We start from the raw sequence: 12377 nt of genomic DNA, 5'->3' as shown, positions 1-12377 counted from the left end.
TCGTTTGGAGAACCTAAATCCGATTCTAACTTATTATTTTTTTTTAATAAAATTGACAATTACGCATTTAAAAAAGAATATAAACTGTCAAAATCAGCTGGCATGTTCGTGCGCAATTTAACGCTTTTGTATTTGTAACTTTCAGCATACAAATACATTGACACACGCGTAGAATACGAGAAAGCGCAGACCGCGTAGTGCGAACCTCGAGCTTAAATGTGAGGAGTTAGTTAGTAAGTTAGTTAGTTAGTTAGTTAGTTATTTGTAAGGAGTATAAATCTGCTGTCCGCTACTTTACCAGCATCTCTGGTAGGAATAAAACCAATAACCTTTAGTTCTACCTCCCTGTTACGTCGAATACATGTTTAGCTTTTAAATGACCATGGACTATTTCTCAAAGAAAAAGATAGAATGAAACAAGTTTTCAGTTCCTCTTTTGTTTTATCTAACAATTCCGCAATCTCTCTCTCTCTTCAATACATATAAATACTTCTCAGGAAAATTTTTTTTGTTCTAAAAACTACTAGTTCTAGAACGAGTGAAAACAGAACCACTTCAGATTCCTTAACAACAGCCTTTGAACTAGTAGTGCCGTCATTACTTCTGGAACCCATTCCTTAGTATATTGTTGTGGTTCTTAAATATTTCTACATAGTTTTTAAGGAACTAGTTCTTTAAAACTAGTTATACATTGCTACTGCACTACTTCAGTGGAACGCATTCTAGTTCCACTTCTTGGAATCAATTGAAAAAAATGTGAAAAAATTAAAAATGTATAAACTTATTTTTATCGAAATAGAAAACGCGTTCAAATTTATATTTTTGCATTCAACCGAACTACAAGATATTAAAGAGCTCCCTAATTGAAAGCTACCGAGAGAAGAGAATGTTTGCTGCTTGTAACGTATATCCTTACCAAAAATATTTTAAAAGATTAGATATGTGGAAGTATTATATTAAATTTTACTTAAGAAATGTATATGAATGTAAGTTTTGTAAATAGCATTGGTACAATAGTAAAAATTCCTCAACAGTTTTTAAAAAAGAAATATTTGTTTATACGTTCTCTATAGCTTCCTTGGAACTAGTTAAGAGTTTGAGAATTTCAAACAAAAATCATTTATTAAAGAACTAGTTTCAGAAACGTTCCAAAGAACTAGTGACGACTCCATAACGCCTCCTCAGAACCAGTTCCGAAGGTGGCAATTTCGAACAAAAATCATTGGTCTCAACGCCAAAGTAGAACGAGTTCAGACTAAAATCATGTGTTCTAGAACTAGTTGTAGAACTAATACAATTTTCACTGGGTTTTTATATTTTTTATGTTTTTTTATTAATACTAAATATTATAAAATAAAAAAGACTTTTAACATTAATTATAATTATAAAATTAATTTCCTTAAATAAAAAAGTAATCTTAACCAAAACTAAATTCAATATTTCTTTGAGCTGCCAAAATTTGGTTCATCCGTAAATGTTATCTCACTCGACGAGGAGGCACGTTGATATTCAATAAGTACAATATTATTAACACCAACCTTAAGTACTTCTGCCGGCACATATAAGGTTATTTGCGGACCAACCACCGGCCAATAGCGACCCAAGTTTTCACCATTCACAAATAGTAACCCTTTGCTCCAGCCCGTGGTGTCCACATAAGTGTCGTACGGTTTTAAATCTCTTATTTGGAAGGAACCATAGAAAATAGTAGGACCATTTTGTAACATATTAACTGAATCAATTTCGTTCAGTTTAGAACCCTGCTTTTCGATTAATGTCTCAATATCTTCATATGATTCTAGAGGATATTTGGTCATGTTCCAATTTTTCAAAACCTTATTATCGAACATAACGTCAGAAATAATGCCCTTAAAATCAATTATGGGACCATAATTAATGCGTCCCTGATTTTCCACAAACAATTGCAACTTTTTACCAGCACTTATTGATATGGGTAAATCGTAGACGGGAATCTCACGCGATAAAATACCCACAAATTCATCATCTACATAAACGTAGGCACGATCATGTAAACCGGGCACATGCAAAATGGCTGGATCATGTTTGGTCGCTGGCAAAAAGGTCTCATAAAGTACTAGACCTGAATATTGATTAAGAGCCTCAAATGTTTTGGGCTTATCGGCTGTTACTATACCCGTAGATAAACGTTTACGAGCTTCTGCCGAGAGTAAGGTACAACATTGTTGCAGTTTAATGGTACCATATTTCTTTTTAGGCAGTGGTTCGGGAACTGGTACTTTCGGAAGAGGTAAATAGCGAGCTATAACATCTCTTAAGGCAAAATATTTTGTTGTGGGATCTCCGGCTTCAGTCATGGGAGCATCGTAGTCATAGGAAGTAATATCCGGTTGATAACGTCCAGGTCCCATATCATTAGCACCGGCGGTAAAACCGAAATTTGTGCCGCCATAATACATGTAGAAGTTTACACTCGCTCCATCATCTAACATGTCACTGTAAATGAAAAATGTTAAACCGATAGTTTTCCAAATTACAAATTTATAAGTTGAAATCCGATTTTAAAGTCAAAAAGTAAAAATTTCCAATTTTGCCTTAACTTACGTTAATGATTTCTTTAGGGGATTTACAGGAACCTCGGCTATTTTTTCGCTCCAATGTGTCAACCAACCGGGATAATATTCAGCATTTACCAATGGTCCTCTTGGTTGTATACGCCTTAATTTATTCCAATAAGTTGTCACATTACTTGTAGCCCCAAAATCCATTGTCGCTAAAACACCATCAATATGACCACAATACAAAACACTGGGTCCATCGTTGGTAAATAGAACAGCATTGTCTTTAACATGTGCCAATGTTTCATCACGCAGCCAAGTGCGATATTTTTTATCACAGGCATAGAATGAACCATATTCATTTTCAACTTGCACCATTATAATAGGTCCACCATTTCCATACAAATAAGGTGTCATCTTGGCCATTAATTGGGCATACCATAAGCGGACTTCAAATAGGTAATCTGTATAGGAGAATAAAAGGATAAAGAGCTTAGAACTTTCTTTAATTTCATTGCAATTTTAATATCACCAAATATTTAATTGTGTCAATTAACATATTTAGTTATAATTTGATAAATTCTCTCTCTTTAAAAAGAAATGAAAGCAATAATGAAAATTATAAAAAATCTAACCGAGAGTGCATTGCACTTACAATTGATAGGAAAACATCACCGATGCTGAGTCTTAAAGTGCTATTTTTGTTGTCTCTAAATTGTTTAGTTTATCACACAAATTTGATCATGAACTTGACTTTATAATTTGGCCTCATTTTTTGTATAGAATGACTACACAAGCGATTTGTTATGACTTGGCATATAATCATCAGCCAGATAAATTTATATGTATATAAATAAAATTGACCGAGTAAATTTGTATATATAATTTTCGCGGAATTGCAATGATCTAATTTATATTCTATTTTAGAAAACACAATGATAAAAATAAATGATATTGTAATATTTTTAAGTGTAAAATTACACCTCTTATTAAAAAAATTTCAAAAATTCTTTTACAATATTTGGAACTCGATTTATAAATATTAATTTATGAGTAAATATTTCTTCAATACACATTCGGTGTTGTACTGTTGTATCGTTGTATGTCGTAATTATTATACCCTACACCACATTATTGGGTAGGTTTGCTGATGCTTGTAACGCACAATAATATCGGTCCTATACTAAGTCGATTTAGCAATGTCCGTCCGTCCATGTTAACCTTGTAATCAAACTGCAGGTCGCAATTTTGAAAATAATTCAATGAAATTTGGTACATGATCTTCTATTGTCCTAAGATGAAGCCTATTGAAAATTGTTAGGATGGGTCCATTATTTCCTAATGAACCGAACCGCCGAATAGGGCTTTTAAGTTCATAATTATGTTTAATATACTCGTATGTCGACAAAAAGCTACAAAACCATATTCTACACTAGCCTTGATGACCCTCATGAACTGTATAATTATAGAGCCTCATGACCCTAGCCCCTATAAAAAGCCCCCTTCAAAATTTGACTTAAATGGCATGAGTTTTATTCAACAAAAAATGGCTTAAGTACATCTGAGGCATAATATCATACTTGTTTTACTATAGATTTGTTTTTGTTAAAAAAAATATTTGAAAAATATTTATGACATACAACGACACGACATCGATTCTTAATTGGACAATTGATTGAGTATATAAATTCTCAACTGTCACTTCATTTTTAACACAGATTAAGAAATATTCTAAAATAACAATTTGCAAAACGACACGAATCACAACTTCGGGATTTCAGGGCGAAATGGGACTCGAACAGGGTCTAATTTCGCGGAACTGGAGAATGATCGCTCTTCATAAAGTCTACCCGTGTACATGGGTAGTTCTATGTGAGAATAACAAGTATCAAGCTATCAAGTCCCTAATATGTGTATAGATATAGAGAGATATTAAAAAATTGGAAATTCTGTTGATGTCTTTAGAATAGAAAGACCATGCAATGAGACTTGTAATACCGAAAAATTACTACTGTAGAAGTTATCAAGTTGAGAAAAAAGTCATCTTCCATGTTATTGCCCGGCATTAGGGACATTCGCCTTCAATATCTGGGACATTGATTTTTAAAGGATATTTTTGACTTATTTGGATTTAAACTGGATAAACCTAAATAAAGGCAAACAGTACTGGTTAGCCTAAGCTCTCTCCCTCTCTCTCTCTCTATCTCAATTTTTTTACTACCAATCTTTCACTATCACTTCCTATCTCCCTGATATCACACTTACCAACATTGCACTTATTTTCATGCAAAATGTTTGTGAGTAAAAATTGTATATAATGATCTATTAATCAGATGTTCAGAAACTGAGTTTCCTGGACGTAATTCCTAAGAAATCCAATTAGAGTTCGTGAAGAATGTCCGGAATAAAATCGTTCATAGGTTAGGTTAGGTCGATCGGCTCTTCTAGTGCATTGCCATTTCCAGTCTAAAATCATTAAATTGTTTTGTAGCTGACAACGCAATTGAAATTCAGTTGCCATACATAATCGACCAAGTGTGAAAATAACATCGAAGTATTATTATATTTTAAAAGAAATAATTTACACCGTTTTTAAATAGCAGGGAAACAATTCAGACCGAAATCTTTAAACAATTATTATATTTAGACCTATGTTTTAAATAGTTCCTCGGCAGCGTACGAAAGAAAATGAGAATAGGTTTAATATATGGCTATATGTTTGAACATCAGATACTTAAAACTTGTTATTACTCACTTATATCGGCCGTACGCAACTGAATTCCCGGATATTTTGTCAAAAGCCAATAAGGAAAACCACCCTGAAATTAAAAATAATTCTAAAATTAATAAGTTATAAAAATTAAATAAATAAAAATACTTACAAAATCACGTTCAGCACAAATATATGGACCAGGTCTTAGAATAACTAGTAAATCTTCATCAATGGCATACTTGATAAAACGTTCCAAATTGGCAATACCATCCCAGACATAAACACCCTCTTTGGGGTTATGTAAGGACCATTCCACATAACTTTTGAATTAAAATAATAAATTAATTTTTATTTATAAAATATATAAATATTTTGTATATAAAAGATATATCCACTTAATATAAGTATGTACATATGTATTCTAAAGTTATGAATTAACTACTTACGTTGTAACTGCATTTAAACCACCGGCACGCATTGTTCGCAATTTCCGTTGCCAAGTGTCCGGATGTGCGCGGAAATAATGAAATGAACCCGCTATAAAACGGAAAGGTTCACCATCTTTTAGAAATCTATCGTTGGCCCAATCTACTTCGAATGTGCGTTTACTATCGGCAATTTGAAATAAAATTACCTGTAGGCAAACAACGGCACATAACCAATGGACCACATTCCAGGACATCATCTTTAGTCTGCAAGCGTAACGAATATAAAAAGGATAAATGATGTTTTGTATGTTTAGTTGCTTTTAATAATAAACCAAAACTAAAGAAATAACAATTCAATTTCATATTTTTATACTAAAATTCAATGTATGATTTGAAAAGAATACGGAAACGGAAATACAGGAAGAGTTTTTCTTTTGTTGCATTAATATCTACATAGTTGCATGCATCATGGATTTATTTACATTTTTTTAAACTACAAATCATATCACACATTTTTCTTTTGTTTAATCAATTTAAATAATTTCTTTTTAGTTTCGTTTTCGTTTCATCTTCATCTTCTTCTTTATTTTCTGTTTAATTTGACCTAATGTAAATCAGCATATTATTTATGATTATCATTCTTATTGTGTGGTGTTTTTTTACAAAGAATTTAGCTGATGTCTGTCACTTTTAAATTGTTGATTAAATGGCACGTCACAACAAGTTACTTTGTGTACGGATTTACTTTTCTTTTAAAATGTCAAGTTCATGATCAAATTTAAAAGTTGTCCTATTAATTTATTTGTTTATATTATACTAAAAGAATATGAAATTTACACTGCCGGATAAATGGCCACTAGAAAACGTCACCAGGCTAGTCAATAGGATATTGATTGGACAATTGACTATAGACTAAACCATAGACCAGATATAGACTAGGCTACATACTGGTATAGACTAAACTATAAAATAAACTATATTAAAAACTATACAGTACACTATAGAGTAGTCTATAGACTAGACTATAGACTAAACTATAGACTAGGCTATAGACTATATACTATGATAAAGACTTCACTATAGATGAGCATATGGATTAGACTATAAACTAGACTGCAGACTTGACTATAAACTAGACTATGGACCAGACTATAGACTAGACTATAGACTAGACTATAGACTAGACTATAGACTAGACTAAAGACTAGACTATAGACTAGACTATAGACTAGACTATAGACTAGACTATAGACTAGACTATAGACTAGACTATAGACTAGACTATAGACTAGACTATAGATTAGACTATAGACTAGACTATAGACTAGACTGTAGACTAGACTTTAGACTAGACTATAAATTAGACTATAGACTAGATTATATGGTACAAGATAGACTATAAAGTAGACTATAGACTAGACTCTAGAGTAGGCTATAGACTAGGCTATAGAGTAGATTATAGACTGGTATATAATTGTCCATTGTCATTTCCGCATGAAAATTAAAACTCATTAAACATATTGAATTTCTAGCAATAAAATTGTGTATTAAATGCATACAATTTGAACTTTTTTTTAATTCTGAGAAATGATTAAATGTTTAAAATTAACATGATATGCAATTAATAAAATAAGGTCAATTTATAGTGTTAAAAACGATTGGCGGTTATTTATTCAACTACCAAAATCTATCAAAAAATCAAATAAAACTCAATTCAATATTCAAAATTAAAATTTATTAATTGGATAAACATAATAAATATGTTTTAGGTATTGCAAAAATTCTTGAAAGTACATATTAGTAATCAGAATTAAAAGTATTTCCAAATTGATAAATTTTCATAAAATTTTTCGTCCAACTTTCTGAATAAGGGGGTAAATATCTCTCACCTACTTATACAACTAGAGGTGAAAATATTTTAAAAAATTTGTAATAAAAAATAAAAACGAGTTTTTATTATTGTTTATTAATAATAACGAAATGTGTGTTTAAAAATAATATTAAACAAGTGTAAAATTAAATGAAATACATTGAACTTTCTTAAATAATTTCACTTTAAAAAATCAAGTGTTTTCAGCAATTTAAGTCAAAACGTTCAAAACCCTTACATTAAAAATATTTATTTTTAAAAAGATGGAACGTTTTAAAACATGCCCGACTATATGATATCGTATACCATTTGAATGAAATTTTAAAGAGTCCTCTGTGGGTCTTGGATCAATTATGGTGTCTACTGAGCTAGTGACTAATGAAGATATGAACGTATGTTATCGTAGGACCTATATTACTGTATGATAAAAACATCAGCCTACAACAGCTTTTGAAAATTTTATTTTAAACCTAGAGCACAGGGACCACTGTGGTTAAGGTGATTCATAAAAACTTTTATTTTTATTTAAGTTTATATTCTAATATAATCTAATTTAAGAAAGCAAATAACAATTTATTTACAAATAAAGAATGTGCAATTCATATAAATAACTAATTTCTGATATTAATCGGAAATTAAAAAGATTTTATCAAAATTTACGATTTTGACATTTTTATACTAATTTATTATAACAACAACGAACTTTACGATGATTTAATTATTACAAATTTTAAAAACAAACAATATAAAAAAATTACGTTTATGTTAATTATAAATTGTTTTAATTTTTCGTTTTCTTCCAAATTATATACAAATATTCTTGATTATTTATTCCGTGACCTATTAAATAAAACAAAAAGAACCAAAAAGTAAATTAAAAAAAAATGTAGTTATTTTATCTAAATTTCATTAATTTATCAGACAGAAAACACTATTAAAGCTTAATTTTACCGGCACACAGACATCGCAGCCGTCACTCAACTATTTATAAAATTTAATTGAATATTCAGGCAGGGAAGCCACAACCGACCGACTTTCTTTCTTTCTTTTTTAATTCTTTGTAATTGTATTTTTATTACTTATATTCTTAGATGTTTAAAAACAATTCGTTGGTCATTCATCAATCAAAAATAAATACAAATGTATGGTAATTAATTAATATTAAAATATTGTACAATCTTTTTTGTGGATATGCGAGTAATGATTTTTTTTTATTCTCAGTATATTGGTAATTTTTGAAATCGGACTATTCCAGCATATAAAACGGAGTGACAGCATGTAGTTTTTTACATATATTTGATTTTTATACCCCCCACCATCATCAGTGACAGGAGGTTATATATAAGTTTGTTCTTCTCAAATTCTGAATCGATTTAGTTATGTCCGTTTGTCTGCCTAAAACGCGATCATGTTAAAACTAAGCGAATAATATTAACAAACTCAACAAAATAGGGTCTTAATGTTATGGGTATGAAGTAGTTAGGCCGACCATATAATAACCGACACCTGTCTACGAATAAAATGTTATTTTGTTTTTATAATAAAGCATATAAGTTGAATTGTACCTTGCCTCAGATATAAATACTTAAGCCATTTATTGTTTAATAAAACTATGAATATTTAAGAAAGGGGCTTATTATAGGGGCTAGAGTCAAATGAGGCCCTTTAATTATAAAGTTCATGAGGCTAGTATAGATCTGGGTTTTGCAGCTTTTTGTAGAGATACGAGTATATTAAACATAATTTTGAACTTAAAAACCCTATTCGGCGGGTTCACTTAAATGGGGCCTAGGTGAAATAATGGTTCAATCTTAACCATTTTCAACTTCATCCCTGGAGCAATAGAAGGTCATGTATCAAATTTCATTGAATTGTCTTCAAAATAGCGACATGTTGTTTGATTACAAGGTTTACATGGACGGACATAGCTAAATAAACTCAGAAAATGATTCTGAGCAGATTGGTATACATAAAGGACCAATATTATTGTGCGTTACAAACATCAGCACAAACCCAATATACCCTCCCCACTAATGTGGTGTGGGGTATACAAATGTCAGACTATTTCGAAAAAAAAAGTTTTTTTTGCTAATTTGAAACTATAAAACCCACTTCCGAAAATCACCATTAAAAATATATATTTAATTAACTTCCAGTAAAATATAAATGTATTTTTGATATGTATTATCACCAACTATACCCAGTGCTACCTCAAATCAATATAAATATAAAATCCACAATTTTAAAGCTGCTAACTGCAATTGTTTTCCAGATTTATAATATGTTATGGATGTTCACAAATTTCTATATATTGTCAATTTATATATATTTATGAAAAATTTTAATAACATAAAAGTTTCCAAGATATACGAAATTTAATATTTAATTGTGCTGTCTAGCCTCCCATTGAATTTCAGAACGTTATTCTCTAAATGTTCAAATGAATGTCAAAATTAGTATCCCAGATAAGCGAAATACAAAATTGATGATTTTTATATATTTTGCAAATATGCTATTTTCTGATGAAACTTCTTATGTGGGATTGGGTCAATTATGAACCGATGCTTAGAAAATCCGACAAAAGCAATTTGCTATTATAAAACTTATTTTTATCGAATTTCATATCTATATATACCTTCTAACCAGTTATGTGCGTTGAAGTAATTTTCATAATAGACTTTACCTATATAAGGGCATGATCCTTTTAGTAGTCTTTGTAATGCATGCATGTTGTGGTTTATTTTCTTTTATGTTTTTAACAAGGTCTTGAGCTAGGCTCAATCGAGAGGCCTTAATATTAACCCGGCGATGACGAAAATCTGTCTTTTTACAAGAAAGACAAAAGTGTCTACGTATACTGAACTTTGCTTCCTGAGCAAGAAGATACCGGTGACAGACAAAGTGAAGTACTTAGGTATAATCTTTGACCGGAAATTAAAATGGACCCCATAAAGGATAGAATCAGTAAGATATATCGGTGCTGGGCGATATGAAAACTTAGCTTTATAAACGTATAATTAGACTATTTCTAGATTATGCTTCAATAATCTGGTGGACTGGACGCTGATCCCAGATAGAATGTCTTGGTCATTAGAGCAAACAACAGTACAAATCCGTTGTTACATGGATGGCTCAAAATTGAGGGACAAAGTGGGCCTGGGGTTCTATATTCAATACCCAGAAACAGAAACATACTACCCTTTATCTAATCATAACAAAAGGAAAATTAGGGCGTTGTCAAGTAACAGATTTAAATTTAAGACCCTCGACAAACCAAAAGCTGAATTAAAATTATGACTGAGAGAATCCCATGAGGACACTTTTAATAATGAAACTTCAAAAATCTTATAGAGTAACCCTGATGAGAGCAAGACGAGAAATCTTCTTAAAATGAGCAAGTCTGAATGTAGTTGATGGAACGTATTCTGAGTGGACACACAGGATTACGAAATCAACAGTGAAACTCTTGAGCACTTCCTTTGCCACTATCAGACATTCATCGTAGTTAGATCCAAGTATTCTGAAATAACATTTCTGACTAAAACTGATTGAAAGATTGAAACCACATAATTTTTTTTGATATGATAATTTATTTATGAGTTGTTTAGTTGTTTTTGAAAGTGGACACTATATGGACGCTGTTGTCAATTATGGACCGATCCGATGAGAAAAAATTTCAAATATGATTGTTTAATTATGAATTATGTTCGTTTAATAGATTTTTTGAAGAGACCTTATGTGGAAACTATTTATATATCGAACGATCCAAAAATTTGAAGAAATACCAATATTCTAGAGCGTGTCATTAAAAATTATTAAATTTTCCAAGAGTATGTAATCTTGTTTAAAGTTATATTAAATTTTGAACTGATTTCTGACAAAATTTGATTAAATAGCTGCTAAAACTTCTGAAATAACAGTAATGTTTTACTTATACCATTTTTTATGGACCACCTTTGTTGATATCAAATAGTACTAACTTCTCGAAGTATGCCCGAGAAGTAATTTGAACACATATACATATATAAACAGACAGACAGACATGGCTGAACCGACTCCGTTATTTGTTAGAACTTGGATCATAGCTCTTAAAGTCCATTTACTAATTCAGTTAATGACGTTAAAATTACGTAAATTTTTTTTCAAATTAAATTGGATTTATTCCATCATTTTTATGACACTTTCTTTTTATTAAAATACATATATTAAAAGATAAAAAAAAAATAATCAATCAATAGTTTTGATGTATCATCAATCAATAGGTGGCAATATTATTATATATATATATCAAAAATTTCTATAAAAATATAAAACGTTAACATATTTTTTATTCAAGGAACTTTTAAAATTATAACTTTTTACAATTCACTAATATTTTTCGTACTTTAGATTTGTCTGCAAATTTTATTTTTTTATTATTCTATTGATCGTCGTATCGTATCAAGTTACAACAATTCACAACAACTTCATTGAGTACAATATTTCCTTTCTTTTCTTTAAATTCTGTTTCTTATTTTGTAAAACAACCGTACGATCCCTCAGTTGGATCAAAACTGCTATGTTAAGAATAAAAACATTTTTATTTAACCGGCGCTTTGACAGATAGACAACAACAGTGTGGACTTGAAACTGAGCATGATTTTAATTAAACAAACACGTCTTTAATTTCAAAGCATACAAAACGAAAGACAAATACGGCATAATATTCATACGTAAAAATATATTTATGCATGCAAGTTAGGTGACAGTGCTGTAAAGGAATGAAATGTGTTTTAATATTAAAGTCACAATTTGTTTTTTTTTTTTGAACCCAATCCATGATCTTAATT

The 12377-nt window shown here is 30.4% G+C and overlaps 2 protein-coding genes across 3 annotated transcripts in view; one reads left to right on the top strand and one right to left on the bottom strand.

Annotated features, from left to right (window-relative positions):
* The window catches only part of LOC111675439 (tachykinins), a 41110-nt gene that overhangs the window by 8803 nt on the left and 19930 nt on the right, over nucleotides 1–12377 (top strand). The gene's annotated exons all lie outside the window — the stretch shown is intronic.
* LOC111675449 (beta-galactosidase) lies at nucleotides 1317–12119 on the bottom strand. Its single transcript, XM_046948442.1, has 6 exons — nucleotides 11933–12119; nucleotides 5697–5942; nucleotides 5420–5570; nucleotides 5293–5356; nucleotides 2584–3001; nucleotides 1317–2475 (listed from the first exon to the last, which is right to left on the bottom strand). Exons 2-6 carry the CDS (start codon nucleotides 5933–5935, stop codon nucleotides 1434–1436), a joined length of 1914 nt encoding a protein of 637 aa, XP_046804398.1. The 5' UTR covers nucleotides 5936–5942; nucleotides 11933–12119; the 3' UTR covers nucleotides 1317–1433.

The sequence above is a fragment of the Lucilia cuprina genome, chromosome 4 (assembly GCF_022045245.1).
Source record: "Lucilia cuprina isolate Lc7/37 chromosome 4, ASM2204524v1, whole genome shotgun sequence".
Taxonomy (NCBI): domain Eukaryota; kingdom Metazoa; phylum Arthropoda; class Insecta; order Diptera; family Calliphoridae; genus Lucilia; species Lucilia cuprina.
Note: the sequence above shows the minus strand (reverse complement) of the source record. Positions and strands in the feature narration are given on the sequence as shown.

Coding starts and splice junctions, on each gene's coding strand:
- LOC111675449 (XM_046948442.1), bottom strand. CDS start 5,935: ATGATGTCCTGGAATGTGGTCCATTGGTTATGTGCCGTTGTTTGCCTA. Junction 5,571..5,696: donor GGTTTAAATGCAGTTACAAC/GTAAGTAGTTAA, acceptor TTAATTCAAAAG/TTATGTGGAATGGTCCTTAC. Junction 5,357..5,419: donor TTTGTGCTGAACGTGATTTT/GTAAGTATTTTT, acceptor TTTTAATTTCAG/GGTGGTTTTCCTTATTGGCT.